Raw genomic sequence first — 22829 nt, 5'->3', positions numbered from 1 at the left:
GCAGATCAAATGTTTAACCATTCAACTTTTTGGAGCCTAAGGCAAAGCGTTTTGTTCTAACATTGCGACAAATCTTTTTTCTCTGAAAACCTGACCATGTCCGGAGACTTCCAGACATGGAATTGAGCTAACCACCTCCCGGTTAGCTCAATTGGTAGAGCGCCGGACTGTTGTGCGGGAGGTCGCGAGTTCAAATCCGGCCGGACCATCACTCAGGGTCTTTAAATAACTGAGAAGAAAGTGCTGCCTTTGTGATAATATCTGCAAATGGTTAGACTTTCTAGTCTTCTCGGATAGGGACGATAAATGGAGGTCCCGTCTCACAAGCCCTTGTATGTAATAAAAAAAAATTGTGGGACGTTAAAGAACCCACACACTGTTCGAAAAGAGTAGGGCACGTAGTGCCCGGTGTTGTGGTCCATCTTTGTGTAGTGTCTATCAAATTGATGGGGGGTACTGCGCCTTTGAATATTGTATAGAAAGGGCGCAATATAAATAAGGAATTAAAATTCATATCGAAGATGGCCCGAAATTTATCGAATATGTCATCATCGTCAACTTCCTTTTTTCTAACAATGCAAAAAATTGGTGGCTAATGAAGTCAACGCGGACCTACATTTTTTACTAAAAATAATGTACTTTATATACTAAATAACGTGACATATACTAAGTATGAAACGCTCTAAGTAGTGTGCTCCTTATAAAGAATGATTTTACTTTGAGTAACTGTCTACAGTACTTCCCTCACACAACCTAAGGGTTTGACCAAGGCATGATCATTTGTACGGACTTTTTTTCGCTTTTGTCGATTCGGATTTGTTTCACGCGATAATTTCTTTTAAAATGTGGCATTCAAGGCTCTGATAGTTCGAACCTTTCCGGGCCAGCAGGTGCGATGAGGTGGTCTTATTTGAAAATATCTGAGGAAAAAAGAAATCGATTTTAACGCACCGCGCGGAACTCTATCGCCATGAAAATCTGGAATGGAATGGAATGGATACATTTTTTTAAAATGGAGGAGTAACCAAGGTTAGAGTTCATCTTAAATATGAGCATTCTCTGAATAGGAATTCTTCTGTGAAAAAAAGGAGAATTGAAAAATTGTATGAGGAAGAGCGAAGATGGCAGAGAGACTCGATACGCAAGGCCAGGTAAGCTTTTTTAATTTCAAGAGGCAACACTATTTATCCAGATGGCCTTAACGCTCGCGAAGAAATGTATTAGTTTCTAGTTATTTATCCATTTAGGGCCTGATTACATGAGCCGGGCTGGCCCTGTTAGCCGGGCTGATTTCTTTTGTTTTGGTGTTCGCCAAAGCGTGAAAACAAAAGAATTCAGCCCGGCTAACCGGGCCAGCTGCTCGGCTCATGTTAATCAGGCCCTTACCTTACTTCATTTCTATTTCTGCTCACTATTTCTATTTTATTGTTATCTCATTGTCAATCAAATTAGTTTTACATATTTCCGCTGTTACATCATACAGCTATCTATGAAGCATCACCCCAATTCTCTGTTAATTCCCACTGCACCTGAAGAAGGCTGGTTTGGCCAGCCGAAACATAGTGCTCTGTCTTAAAATTTACTTATCTACGTTGTATCGGTCTTGCCTCTATATTTGTAAGATGAAGTACGAAAAAAATGTAATAAGACGGTTGAGCACGTAATAAATGCAATAGTGGTTTCATTTTTTGGCAACGGCTTGCTGAAATTTTGTTATCAAGAATAGCGTTTATCATATAAATTGCGGTGTTATACAAGGGTTTCCGGAGAAAAGTATCTTTTAAGCGCGTTTGGCATCGCCAATCAACCGCTGACAAACCTGCCCGCACGTCACTCGGCTTTCGCGCCACTTTAGACTTCACACCGCTGTCAAGCCTCTTGTTAAGTTGTTGAAGGAGTATAGTAAGTCGTTTCTAGCTCTTATCAGTGAAGGCACAAGATGATATATGGTTTCTCGTATACCTGGAATTTTTTTTTTTGGATTGTTCAACTCGATATCTCGCTCTTTCGGCGCTGCGCTCACTCGTGAGCTATCGATTTGAACTTCATTTCTATGCGCGCCCATATATTATTTTTCTATCAGTGTAATCTAATTGTTATATCTTTCGTCCGGCCGATGGGGGAGCCCTATTATCTCACGCTATCGACTTTAAGATAACTGAAAGTTTTTCCTTAGTAATACAGCAACCTTAAAAAGAAAAGACAAACGCGCGAGATAAACTAATTAAAACAAAATGGTTACCCGCAATGTGCAGTTACGGTTAAATGAATGTTAATTTTGAAAAAAAGCTCAGCTAAAACTAACTGTTTTAAACGGAAAAAGACCTCCGTGTATGCTTTTCTTCTTTCGCTCAAAAGAGCGCTCATGAATTTCTTACTAAGATCTAACCAGTTTGCAAAATTCTTGAGGAACCATAATCGAGACAGGACACTCAATTTTAAATTTCTCAGCACAGGCCCAACAGCTTTTCGTCTTCACGAGGACGGTCATGTGTTGTGGTTTCTTTAACGTATTAGTTCATTGCATAAGCCACAACCAGTAGAGGCGTGTTACATAATTGTGCGTGACACGGTAGATATTAGATATGGTTTCTTCCAATATCTTTGAAAAACTCACTACATCTTAATGATAAATGTCGGTAATAATCTAATTTTGGACTTTACACCTGATCGCTAGTAAATGGTTCTCAAAGAAATTGGATCGCGGAAAGCTCAGTCACGCGCTTCAAAGTCACGCCATTCCTCCAGACACGTGTATCGTCATGCATAATTCGTTACGCGTAAATTTGCAATGTGACTACGTCTCAACTGGGGAACTGGGAAACGTGACATTCAACGTGAGTCTACCAAAGATGACCAATCAAATGTCTCGTTATGTAATACATTGAATAAATGTACGGAATTTAATGAGATTCACATTTCTTTATATTAGAAGCTTGCACGTGAGCCTCGATCGTAAATAAACCACCGGCTTATGAATCGTTGCCAGTTTAGCTTTGGAGAGTAAACGATCTCGACCCAGTGTTGCGGATCTTACAGCTAGATTCCTTTCGAGACGCCGTCAAAACTCATGGAGCTGCTTCAAGCACATGGGATTGATAATTTTCACATTTTGGGTAAGAATATGAAACTTGCCAAAAAATTCGCGCTGTACCGCACTGAATTGCTCGTCCACACATGGGGCGGTCAATTCAAAATAATAATCTACATCCGATAAAACAGTAATTTCATTCGGTGTATATTTTCACCCATGTCTATAATTATTTCGGAAATGGATTGAATGAAAACTCGCCATCTAACAAGCTAAGTTGGAAAAACCTTGCGGATCAAAGTCCCTTAAGACATAAATAGAATATAATTCCTGGTCAATTGTCTTATTGTAGTCAGATATAGCGTGGACTCTGCAATGTTGCATCAGAGAACAAGCCATTTTTGAGACTATTTGAATTTAAGCTGTGCCACGGCCTAAATCTCTTATTGTCCTTTCATTATTGTCTCTGATGGGATATTTTTCACAGAGAATATATATATATTACATTAACTTCATCTTAATAAGTTTTCATAAGCTAACACAGCAAAGTCCACTTAACTTAAAGGCGGAATACCTTTACACGGTACTCAAAAATTGTGGCATAGAAGATCTAAAAAATTTGGTAATAGGTTAAGTAGCGAATTGGAATTCTGACCTGAGAAGGATTGCCCCTCTTCTATTTGCCAATTCAGCAAATTTTAACAAAACCCTGTTAGGTTTGAAACAAAAGACCATGTTTGTTTGAAACACTTTCTAAAGTACATGTGGCGTCGGTACTCTATGAGAATAGAACGCTTTCTCAGTTGAACTGGAGAACAATTTATAAGTTTTTACTGAACAAATTATCCTGGTTAAAGGTGGTACCTCCGAAAGTCCAATTCGGACTTCCTGTAGGAGTGCAGCTAGTTGGCGTTTTCTTTGTGTGCTTAGCTAAGGGAGAATATGACAACAACACTAATAATTACTTAAGGCGACCACTTTTTATTTTTCAGCCTTGCCTGTTGGTGTGTTATTGAATCCCATTGCCATAAAAAGCTACCTAAAACAGCCAAACCAATTTGATTTACATTTGCGCTGTTGCACTTTCATTATTTGTATCTCAATGGCTAAAGTTGACGTTCTTATTACCTATTTTTATCATTTTATCAACAGAGGATAACCTTTCTGGGTTTGATGATGACGAAGACAGTGGTTTAAGCTCATCTCCGTCCACACCCGGGCCAGCGGACAACGAAAACGACCCTGGAATGTTTGGATTCGAAAACGAACCGTGTTCGAATCTTGTCGAAACACTCAACACGTGCCTCTTTGATGGCGAATTGCCCAGCAAACTATATACTCACATTAAGATTAAGGAGGACTGCGATGACGAACCTTGGCAAAGCGTTACCTTTCCGGACCAGCTGAGAGATGTAATAGCTTCACAATCACTCAGCTTATCAAGTGATTTCTTCGGGGAGCCTTTCGAGTTATTGAACGATTTATTTGAGCCTTCTACTGATGAAAAAGTTGACGATGAACGGTCAGGAAAACTGCAGTTCTTCACTGAGGACAAGTTAAAGGAAGCGTGCCCTGATGATTCGTCTGATGAAACAAATGACTTTACTACGAACATTGTCGAAGAGCCAGCGATCGAAGTCGTTTGTACTTCGGAAGATGTTCGCCGGGATTCAGTTAAACGTAAACTCAGAACTCGCAACAAAATTAGTGCTATCTCTGATCACAATTACGTCAAATTGTCACATAAAGCTGCTGAAGCTAATAATGAGTTTGGAGATGACGATAAGACTACGGTTGTTGAAGATACAGAGGCGGAAGAAGAAGACGAAGATGATGACGACGAAGATTTTAAGCCATCTTGTTCAGCAAAGAAATCACGCCGCGCGTCCCCAAACCCTGGTATGGGTAAAAACGAGAAGTACTGGGAACGAAGGAAAAGGAACAATTTGGCGGCAAAACGGTCACGCGAGGCTAAACGAGCCCGCGAGATTGCGGTCGCCAAAAAGACTTCTAATTTAGAGAAAGAGAATAATAATTTGAGAAGGCAGGTTCAGAGACTGAAGGCTGCTATTTCTAAAGCTGAGAAAAAACTTCGCGCGATGGTGTAGCAATGTTCGTCGTTTAAAGAAAGTTATATGGATATATTTTCTCCTAAATTGATCGTGTTGTTGCTTTTGATCTAGACCAAAGTGCATCATATTCCAGTCGTTCAACTATTTACACAATCAGGGCGTAAAGATTAGTTATTTTCTACGCCATAATTTAAGAATTCATCTTGAAGAATTCATTCTCAATGCGTCAAGGTTCGCCCTTTTTCGGTGAGAAACTAAATGTAATATTCATGAACAAATGTACGCGTTGTTTTGTGTAAATATATCACTTCTGAACAGAACACGGGCTAAAACTTCTCTGATATTACGATCTCGGGAAATCTCAAAGATCACAGCGTGCGCTATTCCTGTCCTCACTTGCACAATCAAAATCAAAACTCCTTGAAATCGAGCTGCCTTCCGGGGTGGGGAGGGGGCGACGTCGCTTCCAAGCGTCTTTTTAACCTTAAGGTGATAAGACTGGTTTGCGAGCGAAAGAGTAGGAATATAGGATTCCAAGCACCATAAAGAAACTTAAAATTCACACTTTAAACGTCTTGATCGTGAACACCTACTGTTGATCGTCTTGTGTTATGGTCGCCAATGGCTAATTAAGCTTACTGTTAGAGACGTCAGATCTAAGACGTTGCACGGACATGGACGCTAGTGAAACTGCGTAATGCGAAGACAGTGCGGATCTTGGTATATGTAAGGAGCCTGGGTAAACCAAGCTTTCACTACTTACGCATGCATGTTCCGCGAATTTAATCAGAGGAGACAATCTAAAGGGTAGACTAGCGTAAGACGAAGGTTTGAAATAGGGAAAACAAGGGAGACTTGCCTTCCATGTCTATCGCGAACTTTTCCTATCGCTTGCGCAACACTTAACGGTGGAATGTAATGGAGCTGAAACAATCTGCGTAAGTCGGCCGTTTTGCTTTTAACACAATTTGGGCACCAAAAAGTGGTCACTCTGTATTAAGCAAATAACAAATCTAACAATAGTTGAATATTTCTTGAAAAAATGGGAATCCATTGCGGCAATTAAATCTCACCCTTACTTGTCAACATATTGATTACGTTCTTCTTAAAATAGTCCAATAAGGCAATGAAAATATTAGCACAAATAAAAAGAACACTGAAAAAAAAAGATGACAAAAATTGTTTACACGAAGATGATGTTGGAAATAAATGTTTTGCGGAGACGTATATGTTTAATAAAAAAATGTTTGCAGAAGAAAATTTCTCATACGTATACCCCCCTCCAGAAAAGTAATGGTCGGTCCGGCTAGGGTTAGTCAGAAGTGATGCAGCGCTTGAACCTCAGGTCTTTTCGATACTTTGCTTAACCTAAGCACAGCTTTGAACCAACGGGCTCAAAATAGTTCAGAAAAATAGTCGGGGGTTATTCCAGCCCTGAGCCCTTGGCGAAGGAGAGAACCACAAGTAAAGGAGTAGAGATCAGGCTGAAGGTGTGTTGCAGTAAAGTAACCGACCAAGGCTCGTATCCAGACCTCTCCACTAACCCGGACCTTTCAAGGGAGTGCCGAGCACCAACGACTAAGCCATTGGAACTCGCTAGACAACTATTTCGCGAAAGAAAAATAAACAGACAAAAAACAGTAATGATTGGGTAACTATTTGTGTTTTAGAGTTTTAGCAAAAACATTTGAAAAAAGAACCGGGCCTTAGAAAAATAACTTGGTTTGCTTAATTACGATTCCTCTCAGTTTGTTAGCGACCCACTTAAAATCCGTAGCTGTGATTTGTTGTTGTTTTGTGGCTTTCCTCTATGAATTACTTTTCACCCAGCTTCCTAGCTATTTTATGGCAAACGATTCGTTAAGAAAAATCAACCTTAGAAACATCTCAGATATCATGGTTAGCCAGCGTTCACCGGTACCGGTGAATTCGAACCAGTTCGAGTGGGAGCTGGGAAAGAGTACATGGGGGAAAGATGGCGGGAGAGGAAAGCCCGATATGTATTCTTTCTCTGTGTTTTCATTCCTCTCCTCCTCTTATGAACCCTTTGACACCCATGAGTGATTAGCATCTAATTTCTCCCTACTTGTACTACCCCTGAATCAAACATTACGGTCACGAGAATAAAAGCATTGATCACCAACTAAAAAAATCTCTTGATGGGTAAAGAAATTCTTCTTGTCGTCACCTTAGGAAATGTATAAAGAACGGTTTGGAGAATACGCATTCTAATGTTAGGGCGCAAAGGTACAGTTTAATAGTGTTCATGATCGACAGAAGTGCACTCTTCTCTTCTTCTTTTTCGATAACTTTTTATCATGACCGCTGACAATCTCCTCCTCAGCTTTTCGAGCAAATATTGATTTTGTCTCGACCACGTTTTTTTTCGGGCTATAACGTAATAAAGCCACGCGAGATGTTGAGAGGACACGAGGAAAGTTTAATATGACATATGACATGCTTTTATGACATAACTAATTAAATGCGGGTTCCGTAACCTGAAAAAGCATCCGCTTGGAAACTGAATTGACCAATCCGACGATGTGCACTATGTTCATGTTATAATGAGTGGTAGAGAATTTCATTAAGTTTGCTTTTCTATGCTGTGTGATTCTTCTAGAAAATAGTGCCGATGACTTTCCGATGTGTTTTGGCATTTGCGGTTTCTCATGCTTAAGAGAGTTTGGTTTCGTTGTTTTCATTTTGAGGTCTTGTAAGCAGCTCTTTGTCTCGTTTCAATTTTCTGTTGTGGTTTCGTCAGAAGCACGCTCAACACGAGTTTCCTTTTCGTGAAATCAGCCACTCGCGTTGCGCGTGGGACGAGTGTTAAAAATCACGTTTTTCCTTTTCAAACACGTAACCCCTCGAGAGTGATGTAATATAAGACCATACAGGGGCAGTGGTGCATGAAATATTGGTGGTGTGATTCTTTCTCACAGAAACTGTCCAACTTTACGTAACATTTTGATACTTGAAACGCAATGAAAAGAAAAACACAAAGGAAATCAGGTCTGAAAAAAGAAGAAGTAAATAATTCAGGGAGTCAAGGTATAGCGTGATTGGACGGCCCATTTACAGCTTTGAAAATGATGTTGTGCCGTTTTCGCATTACGATCCACATCAAACTTACTTTGCACAATAGTGCACAGTTTGGTTGAATATCACTTGGGTTTAACCATAAAGTCGAACTCTCTTTTTCTGCTAATACCCAAGCTAGCTGAGCACGTTTAGGGCGACGAAAACCAGAATCAACCCGGTCTGCCGGTTGGAACCAGGCACAAGAAAGGCGTAAACGAGATCTGGAGGCCAGAAAACGCGTTCTACAAGAGAAATTTAGCTTTGGGAAATATTATTATAGATAGTCAACATCTTTGAGTATTAAATTTTCACGACGGAAACTATTCCTAATCGTTGTGAAATTGAATCATGCAGCCAGTTACGTAATTGGCTCGCGGAATATTAGTTCATGTGTATTCTTTCGTGTTCGGACTCACCAAACCGAACTTTTTTCGTGTGTGCACTATTTCATCGGAATAATCTAGGTGAAGAGCGGTGCTCCTGCCAGGTAAAGTTGCCAAAGCGACCTCCCTGGCCGTTCCTACGAAGGAAAAAAAGAATTGCGAAATCCAACTTGAAATTGGGCTAACCGATGCGGAAAGATCTTTAGGGAATGACCTCAGGTAATAATCTTTACCGTTTTGTCACGCTTGCCTCGTATAGTTTCAAAGTGGTCTGGTAAATGTGATTTCTCGCCCAGTAATGCAAATTTTTAAGTATCGGAGCTCTCCCAAATATCAGATCTATCAGTGCGGTTTTCTCTGTTTAATCATAAATGTAAACCCCCGGAGAGACGGTTTTTTTTGTGTGGGTTGTTAATTTTGATGGAGAAAGTTGTGGTGTGGCCCATCTTTAGATTGCATGCTCTAAACACAAAATACCAAAACCGAATCACGGTCTCTAAATCCGCAATGCAGACACTACTTTTTAATGGAATTAAGGATCAAAAAAATCGTTTGACAGATGCTTGTCTCACCAGGTTTGTTCGCCATCGCCTAAAACATGTAGACTGAAAAATTCAACTTCGATAAAGTAAAATTAAACTAGATCTGCTTTTCACGCGCGAAATTTGTGGTCAGGATTATGAGCGTTGGGAAATCCGAAGGAAAAACTTCAAACCACAATTTTGGTAAATTATAGAACTTTAACCGCACCTCGGCCCTCGAGGTGTGAAAACAAGTTTGTCTAGGAGATGCTAATGGAGGAAACTAGATTTTTTTTGCTTCCCTTGCCGTGAAACTACTGCACGTGAAATCACATGCACGTCTTTGCTTGTGATTGGTTTAGCCGTTACGCACGAGGAACTGGACACTACTTATCCCATGACGCGTATGGTAATGTCGGAGCTTGACCAAGAGAAGAATCACTGGAGTGGGGACGATGATCCACAATAAAAAATTACACTCACTGTCAAAGTCTCCCGTAGTATTGGCAATTTATTTTTAAAAAGATAAGACTATATCTATTCTGATTTTCTGACTGCGAACTGGAACATTTTCATGGCCATTTCTTCTTCTTAACGCAAGAAATAAGAATATCCCTAGCCCCTACTGGTAGGGGATTGTAACTCCTGTTAAACCAGGTTGGCACTCTGAAGCCGATGAGACTATCACTATCAAGCGAGCCAGCAGCGTGTGCTGTTATAACTTGTTTATCGTTTCTAAAGATGTAGATTCAAATATATTTCGAAACAACTCGTTTTCTTGTGAGAACATTGTTTAAGTGTGAAACCTTCGGGAGCTTCAAGAGGCTGTGGAAGGATATTTTATCGGAGAAAGTCTTGTTTCATCTCGAGAGTTGTCAGTTCCGGGATAGTCGCGTTAAACCGTAGCTCGACGCGCCGTTGCTTTCGCTTATTTCCCTTTCTGGGAGTTGGAAAATCGATTTGAGGAGTTTGGCTGAGTTTGAATTGGACTGTACAGGGTCCTCAGTGTATGGATATGGTTGTCAAGATTATGCAGGCCCGCTTTCCCTCTCAATTTGACCTAGAAAAGTACTCTACTCCGTTGTTTGATAATTTACGGGAGAAGGCAAGGAAGAGAACTGCTCACGAAGCGTTTTCTAAAACTGCGGACGCACTAGATGATCTCGAACTAGCTCCGAGGATTAAACGTGTCGTGCGGCGGCCACCGCCTGCTTTAACGATATATGTGAGGAGAGAGAGCGAAAAAGCTTACAATGCAATAATGCTGGAAGAAGTAACAGTCGAGAGCCTGAAACTGGCGTTGTCTGAGAAATACGGCACTCCGTCAGATTCAATCACGAGTTTTGCTCTTCGATGCAAAGAAGGGTAAGTTGAGTTTAATTGCGTTAGTGAGTAGAGATTTCACGATCTAAGTCTTAAATCGAAAATGAAAGGCAGGAAGTGTATACGAAGGGGAGTACCAAAGTTGTTTACTTTTAGTACTCTTTCGCATGCTAGATGATCGTATTTGCACGAGTTTACGATATTTTGCCCTCATGAGCTAACGCTAATTTTTGCTTCAAACAGCTGATCATGTTTAGTTACCGTTAGAAGTCATTTTGCTTACTCTTTAGCTCTGTTCTGCAAGGTGAACTATTGAGACGTAAAACATTTACATTTTCTCCATTCTAGTCTCTGCGAGTTATGCGAAACAATAGATTTGACTTTGATCTATATTGCATGCTTCAAGAGTTTTGAATTTATTCGAAAACTAAAGCATTAGTACTCATCCCTCCCTTTCGATGTTCAAGGCGTTTGGGTAGCTTTTTTCGCGTGCTAGCTGTCATGATTTCATGTCGTATCTTCACTTCAGTCACGTTCGCCGGTTAGCTCATAGTTTGTGATTCTTGGCACGTGGTAACTTGTTATTCCAGTTTGTAACCAGTTTTATTTACACCCCCATTCATTTCTTCGATCGATGAATATTTCTTTCAAATTCCAATTTAACGGTTTTTTTGTCAAAGCTCTTGGTTTCAAAGAATTAAATCTTGTTTGTTATAGCATTGCCTCGTCAAAGCTCTTTTTCGTGTTGATCCAGTTGAAAGGAATGATTCCCAAAACTTATTACCTTTGTCATGCAATTATATTCGCTTATGGCTGTGTTGTCAAAGTTTAATCGTAAAGCATTTCATGAAAAAGCTTTCATGTATCATAATGAATTATCGAGAATTTATGTCAAGGAAGTGAAATCGTGGTAGGGCAGGGTTTTTTTTACTGATGTTTTAGTTTCATTACCAATAACTGACAGAACGAGATCTCGACTGGTTTTTTTTGGAATGTTTTTCTTTCTAGAGGGCAAAGTTCATTTGACTCTGTGTATTTTGTAGTGTTTTTGTTGTTATTTTCTGATTGAAGGCCAGCTATTTACAACAATTTCCAAATTATTGTCTCTTAAGTTTTCATCACATGTTCAGGTTACTAGGTCTAGGAATTTTAACAATCAAACTTTTAGATTTGATTTTAACAACCAACTTTTTGAGTTTATTCTTTGAATTGTCAGTAGTTTGGTCTCCTGTTTTGTTGTTCTTAAAATCAGGCACCCTAGGGTCTTGCACATTTTGGAATGCAGTAATTACATTTTTGAAAGTTCTTAAAATTATACTTCTTCATTATTCGCATAGGGTAGGATTTGGAACATTTTGGCCTTGTCTAGACAGGTTTGGGCCAATTTTGCAATAGTTTCCAAAGAACCCTTTCATTGCTTCCTGCCTTTTATTACAATTGTAGAAATAAAATGTAAGATTGGAAAATGCCAAAGTGATATCTTTCCTACTCTGACAACAACACTGTTTTCGACATGTCGAAATCTTATTATTTGCCTCAGCGTAATTTGAGAGATGTCAGTTTTCCCTGGTAAATTGTTTTTGATTCATGCAGTAGAAAGGTATCATTTTGGTACAATTGTAGAGAAAAAAATTTACCCAGTGCTATTCACAGAAAGGCTCATATGATACAGCTACTTGGAAATAAAAAAGAGAAAAAGAAGAAAAAAGATGGGTTTGTTTCTGCAAATCATTTGAAGGATTACGCTTTTCTGTAAAATCTCGGGAAGGTTTTTCATGGCTTATTTGATTTTTGTTTTGTTTGTGCCATTTTGTGAATAAGATCTGGATTAAATGAGATTAATGGAGTCATTTGGGGCTGTTTGTGTGCATATTTGTGATTAATTGACTTAACAGTGCTAAACCTTGAGTGTAATGAAATTAATGTTGATGCCTGAATGTGTTAATATACTGTGTGAAGTTTGTTTGTCACTGTATTGCATTTTTAGCATGTGTTTTTTTTTACTGCTGAGGGTATAGGGGAGTTGGAATCAGTAAATATATTTACATTTCAGTATCCTGCCATTTATTTTATGACTGCGATGCAACCCCACCACCTCGTAGACTGAATTATGTCCCATAAACAAGTATCTTTGCACAAAGTAGCTTTGACATGAATTTCATTAGTGTTAAACAGAGCAAATTCATTTAAGATGATCTGTTTTATTTCATGTCCACCTTTCTTAAATTTATCAGGTTGCAGTCTTGCAGGTCATAGGATAATTGGGATATTGACCTGCATGATTTATCCACCCTTAGGGGTATACTATAATCTGGGTATATAATCCTTTTGATTGTTGCTGTTTTGATTCTAGCTAATGTTCATCACCAGTGCAGGGCAGACTGGTACAGTACACAGTTTGTTAGCTTTGATTTATGTTCCTTCACTGCATTAAGCATGGTGTAATCTAGTCAAAAAGCTTGAGGATAAATTTCTATTGATAGTATTTTGGCTGGGGTCACACTTGCCTTGGCAGAATTCCAAGCTGTGGCTCACAAACATTCCTGTTGCTGTTGAGCGTAGAACATAAACATATTAGCCATCCTAAACAGATGTAAGCAGAATTGAGGTGGTTCTGTAGGGCCAGGCCTTATTTCCCATACAGCTACTGTTTAGTTTAAAACTAACCAGGGTTAACAACATTTTTAGGGTATAATTAGTAAATTAAAATGCAAGACTTTGGCTTTAAAAAAAAAGAAAACAAAATTATTTCTATCCCTAACTTCACTTGTTATATGTAGGAGTTGATTGAACTGATGATTAATTTAAAAAATAACAGAACTGCTGTAGAAAGAGATACTTTCATACAAAAGATTTAAAATCATCAATGTTTCATCTTAAAACCATAGAGCTATCAAAGTTAATGCTGTGAAAAGGAACACGAAGGGAAAAGGAAATTAATGTAAAGATGGAGGAGGTCTTAGTTACTAAGTTTTGTGAATAGTAAATTTTGACGAAAGTGAATGCAGACTTCAAGGTAAACAGGGTTCTGGAGTTTTAGTTTTTACTGGCAGAGTAAATTTTTATTTAGCTTTTTTTTTTTAAAGATAAAATTGTCTTATCTCACACAGTAAAGGATGTCTGATGATGTAGGTGGCACAGTGTGGTAATGTGGGTTTGTCTGCTAGACTATTCTAGAGTGTGGCCCCAGCCACAATAAAGTGATTGAAAAATAGTTTTTGCAATTTAGTGATTTTGCTCGGTTCTCAAGTTTGAAACCGTCAATCCAAGCAGGCAGATCATTTTTGAGAAGATATTTTCAAATCAGGAAATTTATTTCCTTGCTCCAAATTCATTGATAGGAGTCTTGTTTTGTTTATGAAACTGTTAACAACTTTGTTTTCCTTAATTAATTACTGAGAATACTAGAAGAAATTAGACAAAGTGACGGCAATTTAGGATCTTGTTTTACTGCGAAATTGCATGGTGAATGTGAAAAAGGTTTTGTACGTTAGTTTGTTGTTTGAATTTTGCAGCAACTGAGTTGGCACAGTTGGTAGGGCCTCCTGGACGTCTGCAGATGGAGTTTTGCACACCTTCAAAGTTGCAGGGTAGCATAACATTTAAAGAAATTTTAAAAGAAAATTACCCATTCCAAAGCAGTTTATTGTGAAAATTTCAGATCAATCTCGCAGAAATCCGATTTTTTTTTATATAATTGGTGGTCATGAGTAGCCTCATAGAACATACATTGTTATTCGTCTGCTAACTATAGTGAGTGGAGTTTATACATTATATTCAGTTTCAGTGACAAAACCAAGCATATTCATAGACATTTTCAGATTTATCTTTCCAGAAGAAATATTGAAGCCAGCTGAAATCTGTAATTGGCCTTCAGAAATTCAAAAGAATTTTCATGATTTTTATCTCAAATTTTTCCCTTTCTCAGCTTGGTAGTCAGAAGCTTACAGGAATATAATGTTCAAATCCACTTAATTGCACTTTGTCTCAGATCTCAGTGCTATAAGGGTTCATAGTTTGCAATGCTTCATATGCCTTGAGCTAGATACTGTTACAAAAGCTTGGAATTGACTCGTAAAGGACTGAATTGTGCCCACTTTTGTTTGCCTGCTTTGATTAGCCTGTTTGGATTTCTTAATGAAATGTAGCCTCGGACTTTTGACAAAAGAAAAAAGATCATCTTATTGAGCAGAAGTCCTTTTGTTTAAATTTTTGTAACGGTATCTGTCTCAGGAATGGTTCTTGTCAGAACCTAAGTGGCTATGTGTGTGAGTGACAGTGTGTGGTCAGTGTGATGGAGAGTTGGGAAGCTTGATGTTTTGTATTGTTTTGTATGGGTTTTAATCAAACTGCATTTGAATTCAAGAGCAAGTGACAAAAAGCCTATTTTCAAGTCATCTATGATCCTACCTCCTGTCATTTTGGTTAGCCAGCCACAGTTTGTTTTGTTGGCTTGGTTTAAAATGAATTTTCTTGACTCTGCTTCTCTTGACGTGTCAAGTGGTGAGGTTGTAAACTACAGTTTATTTTACTTGCTAGTTTGGATTACCAGCAATGTATTTACGTTAGTTTCTTGCTCTTGTGTTCAGATATAGTGGGAGATAACAGTGCATGGAAGACTGATTGTCTAACACAGCTTTTTTTTTCTTATTTGCCATACACTTTGCCCTCAATCTGGCCAAGCAAATACAAATATGCCAATAAGTGTGAAATTTATTTGAAACCAATCAGTTCGCTTTAAAACAATGTGATAAAAATCAAAGCAGCAAAATTTTCCAGGGTGAAATTGTAAATTTTGACATTCAGTCTTCCATGCACAGATATGATGTTACATGTTTGTTTTGTACTGATATATTCCTTCAACAGTATCATGTTACATGTGTAAGAAACATTTTTCTAAACCCTTGGCTTTGTTTTTATTATCATTTAGGACAGCATCAGAAATTGACGATAAAGCTGTGGAGGCCTTTGTCGACGAGGATGATTTTATCATATCCCTAGACTACAATGACAAAATGGGAGTTTGTAGCATAGTTTTGGAGACATCGAGCTGACAAATGGTGTCAGAGGTTAATGGCTTGCTTTTCTACTTTGCCAAGTTGGAGGACATAATTTACAAGTTGTATTGACTGTGCATATTTTATGGAAATTCTCTGCTAGTTATGTCTACAAGGAGAATGCAATATCTGTTTCTTTGCAATGACAGTTGACTGTAAGATGTAAGAGTGGCATTTTTTTGTCACTCAGTGTTTAGGAGGTTTTTCTTTTCAAGAGTATTGTATTACTATGAGGAATTGTCAGTCATGCAACTTTGCATATGTATTTAGCATGAGTTAACCCTTTGACTTCCAAGATCTGATCGTTAATTCTCCCCTCAAGCTGCAACACATTTCCTTTTAAATTAGTTATGAGAATTTGGTGTTGACCAAGACAACAACTTCAATCTTCTAGTTTGGGTATTCTCATTACCTCTTTGTTGGGTAATGTGTAGATGTTATAGGGAGAAGTTACCAGTTGATCACTTTTGGTCGTTTTTAAATGGTTGTCCCTTTAACTGTCAGTAGAACTGTGTAACTTCCCCATGCATTATCAGTAGATTCGTCCACAGTGAGTTGATGAAAATAGACACCAAATGAGCCACTAGAGGCTGTCATTTTGACTTCCCAAAACAATTTTGTCCTCTTGAGTTACAAGAAAATATATGGAAGTTTTAATGGAGAGTTATGGTTCTCATCTTTGTAGTTGATGGGCTAAATTTGATGTACTCTCCTAGCAGGGAGTAATGTTTGTGGCACAGGAAGTGCCCATATCACAAGATTTGTAATTTTTATTTGTAGTAAAATATCTCCAGGACGTTCTCTGGATAAGATTGTATATTTGTACTAAGATATGATATATCACTGGGAGAGAGTTGTTTTGTAATTTATTTCATGGGAAAAAAATCAACCAAAGTTAAGCGTTACTCCAACAAAAGAGTATTATTTCAGTCACAGTGTAATAATTTATGTGCAAGCAATATTATTCTCTTTGGATAGTTTGTGATGTTTCTTTTTAAAGAAAAAATAATTTTGTATTTTAATTCTTGTAGAACCATTTTGAAAGAGAAACATTGCCTCCAGACAAAGTTTTTGTTTGATTTTCTGTTTCTTCTCTTTTTGTATTATTATTTTATAACAAAGCTGTCAAATTTTATGATTCAGTGCTGTGTAAACTTTGCTTTCATGTTTGAAGCATGTCAGGGAAATATTTCTTTGTTACAGCAGTATCTGACCTTTCTCAAGGGGTTAAAATGTCTTTTATTGTTTAAGAAAAAATTAAAGCTAACTTTAGGATGCAAGTATTTCATTGATCAAAGCTAACTTAATTATTAAAACATGCAAAACTAGAGCAAATAGGAAATGCAGGGTTTTTTCACTCTTATGCTTTGAAGCTGAGAATCAGTATAACCCAAACAACTATTAAATGCCAACCAGTATCCTCAGTGTTAAATTTAGCAAAGCACGGCTTTTTATGCTATTATTCCATTTACAGCTGACAGGATCACTTATAATTTAACATTAAAGTGCTGGGTGTTGCCAGCCCATAAACCATCAGTTTTTTGTGCCAGCTTGACATATCTAACATGGAAATTGAACTTTCCCGGGGAACAGGCCTAAAACAAGTAGGTAAAAGAGCCGAAGGTGTGCAACTAAATCACTTTAAATTTGCTTGGGATTATGTTTTGCTTAACAATGGCTTTTTCAGCATATTTTAGCATACTCTCTTCTAAGTGTTTTTACAAAGTTCACAATTTCTTTTCCTTTCCTCCAATTAAGCTACTTAGTTTTCTTCTTATAATTGTAATTAAGAACTAAAAATTGTCAACTTGCCTGCTGGCTATAATAACTTTGGTTAAGTAACTAATTACTGACAAGCAAAAAGTGAAAGTTGTAATTTTCTCTGATCTTAAAGTGTCAAGGCAGACAAAACAGTCTCAATTTCTTGTCTGCTTCAGTTTAAGGCAGCTTAATTCCTTAAAGGGCAATGGATTGTTAATATTGAACCTGGCAACAGTTGTTAATAAACTGGTGAAATAAACTAACGAAATAATCAGATGAAAGAGAAATATGACTCGCTTGCCATTAAACTCCTATACATTTTCTCTGTACATTCACTTAGATGCTGACAATGTATTGAACAATCAAAGCTTTTCAAATTGGCAATCATTCCCTACTTTCTCATGATGTTAATGAACAATCCAGAAGTCTTACTGTAGGGAGAAAGCAGATACTGGTCGTGGTTAGGGTTTAAAGGGTTAAGAACATGCATGTTGCACAAGGTAATGCAGACCAATCTTAACCTTTCTTTATTGTTACTGGTTGGAAGGAGCACTTTTATCGCATGATCCCAAGGTTGCTTTCACTTCCATCTGCATCAACAGTGTTAAAGGTTTCCTGGTTGTTACCCTTTCATTTGAAGGTTTTTATTGAGGCTTTACCATATTTAGAGAGCTGCTTACTTTAACTCAACGAATTTTAAATATTTGGGCAGTTGATGCCCCTTAGGTTTATTTCAGAAATAATTTGAATTAGGAACATTGGGTGTCAAATCCCTAATATTTCACATATTGTTGAGGATCTTGATGTTGTCATAGGTAAGGAGGCCTTCGACACTTCTTACAACATGAAGGAATCATCTAAAATCACTACTGTGAACTGAAGGGCATATTTCCTAGTCTATAATTATTCCTTCTTGCACATCAAGAATATTTGCCAAATTGATGCCCCTCAGTTATTTTCTAAAAGAAATTAGGAGCATTGGATACCAGTTCATCCTTAATATTAAAACATTTCAAAGGATCTTGATGTCGGTATACATAGCAAGTGATAGGGAGGCCCTCGACATTTCTTACCGCCCCATATCTGCTCCCCAATGAAGGAATCATCTAAAATCACTGAAGGTAAACTGAAGGGCATAAATATTTCAAGTCTTTCACAATTCCTTCTTTTGCATATCACTATGGATCTTGATGTTAGTATCAATAGCAAGTGACAGGGAAGCCCTAGAGATTTCTCAGAACATCAATACTGCTCCCTGATGAAAAAATCATCAGTAAGTCATTAAGGTTAATTGAAGGGCATATTTTAGAGTATGTTATATATTTACTGTTCTGTTTTTCAAGAAATCCCCGAAGACTTCACAAAACATTATGAGCTGCCCTCATCTCTGATATTTTTACCAAATTTATTTTCAAGATTACTCATCAGCAACCTGGTTTGCACACTTTCATCGTGTGTGCTTTGCTTAAACTTAGAAAGTGTAATAGGGCAGTTTAGATGTTGCACAGGGGGCAGTCAAGAGATGGTGCAACATCATTTCACCTGTTTTTCACCTGAAGATCAGAGTGCATTTTCTCCACCTGTTCTCCATCCATTTTTCTCAAGTGCTGATAGTGAGAATTTGTTTAACAATCAAACTATTTTTAATTGGTTTTGATTTCCTCACATGACGATGTGTGATGATTAAGGATGAAATTTCAGGGGAAATTAGATGCTGTTTTTCAGGAGTGAAAGAATTAAGCCAGTTGTTAAATGACCTAGCAGGTTCATTTTCTTCTGAAAAAAAAAAAAAATTAAATATGGCTGTAGTGTCTAACCTCAGTGCTCATATCTAATTGTATTGTTGACTGCTTATTAGAAGACTTTGTTGGGAGAAACTACTTCTGTAATCATACCTTAAATTAGCAGATCAGACTCAAGCCTCACAGTCACTTGATAAATTCAGATGGAATTAGATGAAACTTGATCCCAATAGTCTCATGATGGAGAGAATTAGATGAAAAGTGCTAATAAGATCTCTGCAATTGGTTTACCAGTTATCTTTTACTAATAATAGAAATTCAAGACTAAATATATCTTTGCAGTAAGATGATGAAATATTATTTATTAATTCTTAAAACTCACACAAATTAAGAGGTACTACTACACACTCAATCTAAAAAGGTATGTTTCAGACATATTTACAAACAAAAATAACAATAACTGCTTAACGTTGAGGTTATTTCAACACAACTTATCACACCAAGTCTTGGAGGCTAAAAGGTCTTTGTTAGTGGTGTAAAATTTCCTTAATGTACAAGGGGCTTTTGAAGAAGCTTGCTAAAAGAACAAACAGTTTTGTTCAGAGGGATGACATTGGAATTTTGAACTTCTTGATCCCTTCATTATCTAGTAGCAGAGGACAAATTCTACCTTCTTGGTAACAATTTTAACAATGCAGTAAGGCTGTAACACTGTTTAGATGTGGGTTTTAGGAATCTAAAGAAAAAAATTTGTCCTTGTTTGACTCGGGACATTAGTTGAAGAAGAACTACATCATGAGGTTGGTGAAGACTGATTCTGTGATTATATCAAAAGCATTTGGTTCCCATGCAATTTGTCGCTAGATCCTAACTTTACTAATTCCTACAAAAGCCTCCCTGGTTTTCTGCTTTAAGCAAAATTCTGAATGCAACTCTTTCAATTGCCTAAATATTCTCGCATCAGTTACAAGTTGCTAAGTTCAGACTTCCAATGAAGCCTTCACTGCTCGTTGAGAGGCAGTGACACACACCACCCATACGGATGTCTCAACAGTGTCAAATACTTCTCACATTCCTTCCCTCGGTATCTACTTCTCTAAGCCTAGTCTGAGCCCTGAAAAGAAGCAAGTTTCTTTTCGAGTTCATCGGCCTTCATTCGCAATCTCCGCACCTCCTCTTTAAGGTGGGCGTTCTCCCTCTCGAGATTTTTAAACTTTTCTGTGACTTCAATTTCTTTCTGTCTACGCAAGTCTCTAGATCTTTTCGCAGCCACATTGTTTTTTATTCTACGTTCCCAATATTTTTCGTCTTTTTGTGACTGGTTGTAAAACTTCCGTTCCGCCTTTTTCGTGATCGGCAATGGATTGTACACGTATTTTGAATTTCGACGTCGCCGAACCGGAGTTTTTCCAGGCTGGGGGCCACTTGCCTCTTGGTGATCTTGCCTGGTACCTCCTACACTTTGGCACCATTGTACAATCGCGTTTGTACCCTCTGGTTGAGAGGTGTTTGCTTGAAGGGACTGAAAAACAGATGGGTCCACTTGCAATGGGAGTGATGAAATTTTGGATAAGTCCACGGATGACAATACATTGTTTACACTAGCAGTTACTTTCGAGAATTCTGTGACCGCAGGAGAAACATGCTCTACAGTACCAGTGACGGTGGTAGCTGGAAGTCTCGTACTAGTGCTAGCTACCAGAGACAAACTTTGTGCATCCTCACATGACGCTGGTGTACTCTCCTGACAGTTTTGAGTTTGCACAGAAAGAAATTCATCTAGGTCCATATAATCTGAAGGAAAGCTGCTCCTAGTTGACGTCGAAAGCGTTTCGACACCCGAATCACTCGACTCACTATCATCGCCTGTAAGCAAATAAGTAACAGGAATCTAAGTCGTTTCCTTGGGTAACAATGTGCACAAAATAAAATGACGTTCCAGGGAGAGCTATTAAGGTTAAAGGAAAATCATGTAATGCCTTAAATTATTAACCTTCGACGAACACGAAGAACGAACAGTTCAAGAAAAACGGCACCATTACGTAAGGAAGATTTCATTTTACTTGCAACGAACGTGACGTAGCTGTACTTTCTAAACTTGACATGACTAAGAGCGAGAGAACTATCCACGACTTACTTTGGTTTGGCGCTGCCGGACTTGAATGTCTAGACATCATGAGTTAAAGATTTTCCCAGTTCAAATACTTTTACCTCGTTGGACAGTGCATATATATATCACCGATTTCTGAAAAACATCTGTAGGAAATACGGCTGTCGTTTCCACATGTTACTCTGATTGGTTGAAAATATCGGCACGTGCAGCTATTTTTCCTTATGTAACAAGCATGGCGGCCAATGCACGTGCAAGGACTGACGCTCTTGTTATATAACTTTCTACACATCGCCAGGTAACCTGGCAGTGTGATAACTGCATATTCTACAGGACGAGCAAAGAAATTTTGTTGCAGAACGAGAAATAAATGGTCAAAGTGTTGTAATTTCTCGCTTGGAAAGGGCTAGTTTTAAAACTTTCTCGTTAAACAACCGTCACTAATTTTTTTTTATTATAACAGCTTATTAGCAGCGCCTCTCCTTGACTTTGAAGTTGAAGGACGTGTTCCGTTTCGAGAGTGAATCCAAATTAGGAAATACTTGTGGGTTTGAATAGAACCCCGCATGCCCACTTGCTATTGAAACGGGAAGAGCTTGACCAAGCAGGATAGAAAAATCTTTAAAAAAGATAGTAAATTTGGCAGCACTGCAAGTTTACGCAGGAAGTTAATTTTAAAGCAAGTTTCACTCATTCATTTTTGTACAGCTTTGGACCAATCAAGTCTTTGACCTTGCCATGCCTTTCGCTGACATCTGCAGACAGAGAGTCAAAATAATAGAACAATCCACCTATTTACAAAAATAAAGGTAAAGGACTCAATTCAGTGCACGTTTAGTTTGCCATAACAACATACAGCCATCGTCTTTCACGCGACCGTTCACGTTTCAAAACATAATCATGCGACACGCACAGAAAGTTGTTATATGTGAGGGATGTCGAGACGAACCAGATGATTAACAAAAAAAGATTGAAGATAGCCGTATAAATAACGCCTGATTGCGATTTTTTCCAATGAAATCTTTGCTCGAATCGTGGAAAGCAATATATTTTTGTTTCAGAAACTTAAAAAGATAAGTTACGTAATATTAGCCAGGAGTTATCACGCAACTAGGAAACGAGAGTAAGAAGTGTCGCACTTACCACGGTTTCCACAGACTTTTTTCCCTAAGCGGTCGTCGACGAAGAAACTGGTGGTTGTGCGCGGAAAAGGAACTGTGAGGCGAGACCCAAACTCTAGAACCCTGCTTGCGGGCTAAACTGAAAGTGGTAAGGGGTCAGTTTAAGCGGCTGTAGACCGATTTACTCGAGATATCGCCGAAGTTACCTAGAGAGATTAGAGCAAGCAAGAGGGGGAAATTCAAGATAAACTCTCAGAGTACATTGCAATCTCTCTCTGAAATTTAAGGGGAAAGTGATCACCCTCAATAATCCGCGAAAAAACGCCAAACCACAAAGCACACGAGCAAAACTGATTACAGGTAGCCCAAGCTAACACAAAGAGCTTCCGTAAATAAGCATCTATGTTCGATGGCCCAATGGGCGGAATATAAGAATTTGTATAAACGGTTGTAATCTCATCTAAGAAAATCTCAACTAGTTTGGAATTAAACAAAGTTTTATTTCTATTCTATTTTTATTCTGAAAAGCCCCCTATCCACTGTTTTAGTATATACTAATGTTTGATATTTGTGTATTTACGAGGATTGTTTGTGCAGGCTTGGGTTACCACAGGTAGCCCAGGCTTCAGC

General features: G+C 38.2%; 3 protein-coding genes and 1 long non-coding RNA gene across 6 annotated transcripts; 2 read left to right on the top strand and 2 right to left on the bottom strand.

Moving 5' to 3' along the window:
* Nucleotides 1-2948: 2948 nt before the first annotated feature.
* LOC111328662 (uncharacterized) lies at nucleotides 2949-5423 on the top strand. The gene is made up of 2 exons (XM_022933140.2): nucleotides 2949-3116; nucleotides 4184-5423. Exons 1-2 carry the CDS (start codon nucleotides 3071-3073, stop codon nucleotides 5137-5139), a joined length of 1002 nt encoding a protein of 333 aa, XP_022788875.1. The 5' UTR covers nucleotides 2949-3070; the 3' UTR covers nucleotides 5140-5423.
* A 2099-nt stretch (nucleotides 5424-7522) lies between these two features.
* Nucleotides 7523-8913, bottom strand: LOC148722840 (uncharacterized). The gene is made up of 2 exons (XR_015991532.1): nucleotides 8798-8913; nucleotides 7523-8701 (listed from the first exon to the last, which is right to left on the bottom strand). It is a non-coding gene; the product is annotated as an uncharacterized LOC148722840 (long non-coding RNA).
* Nucleotides 8914-9551: 638 nt separating this feature from the next.
* LOC111328620 (grainyhead-like protein 1 homolog) lies at nucleotides 9552-16544 on the top strand. 2 transcript variants are annotated; one of them, XM_088732655.1, is made up of 4 exons: nucleotides 10310-10450; nucleotides 12762-12792; nucleotides 13924-13998; nucleotides 15339-16544. In XM_088732655.1, the coding sequence occupies exons 1-4, from the start codon at nucleotides 10439-10441 to the stop codon at nucleotides 15407-15409; spliced, it is 189 nt and encodes a 62-aa protein (XP_088588781.1). In that variant the 5' UTR covers nucleotides 10310-10438; the 3' UTR covers nucleotides 15410-16544. The 2 variants fall into 2 exon arrangements, with proteins under 2 accessions (XP_022788829.1, XP_088588781.1); XM_022933094.2 differs by lacking the exons at nucleotides 12762-12792; nucleotides 13924-13998 and having other exon boundaries at nucleotides 9552-10450.
* A 2759-nt stretch (nucleotides 16545-19303) lies between these two features.
* LOC111328635 (thyrotroph embryonic factor) lies at nucleotides 19304-22482 on the bottom strand. 2 transcript variants are annotated; one of them, XM_088732654.1, is made up of 2 exons: nucleotides 22222-22482; nucleotides 19304-20834 (listed from the first exon to the last, which is right to left on the bottom strand). In XM_088732654.1, exon 2 carries the CDS (start codon nucleotides 20755-20757, stop codon nucleotides 20071-20073), a length of 687 nt encoding a protein of 228 aa, XP_088588780.1. In that variant the 5' UTR covers nucleotides 20758-20834; nucleotides 22222-22482; the 3' UTR covers nucleotides 19304-20070. The 2 variants fall into 2 exon arrangements, with proteins under 2 accessions (XP_088588780.1, XP_022788849.1); XM_022933114.2 differs by lacking the exon at nucleotides 22222-22482 and adding an exon at nucleotides 21106-21264.
* Between the last annotated feature and the right edge of the window lie 347 nt (nucleotides 22483-22829).

This window comes from Stylophora pistillata, chromosome 9 (genome assembly GCF_964205215.1).
Source record: "Stylophora pistillata chromosome 9, jaStyPist1.2, whole genome shotgun sequence".
In the NCBI taxonomy this organism is placed as follows: domain Eukaryota; kingdom Metazoa; phylum Cnidaria; class Anthozoa; order Scleractinia; family Pocilloporidae; genus Stylophora; species Stylophora pistillata.
The sequence above is the reverse complement of the archived record's forward strand: the minus strand, read 5'-3'. Positions and strand labels throughout refer to the sequence as shown.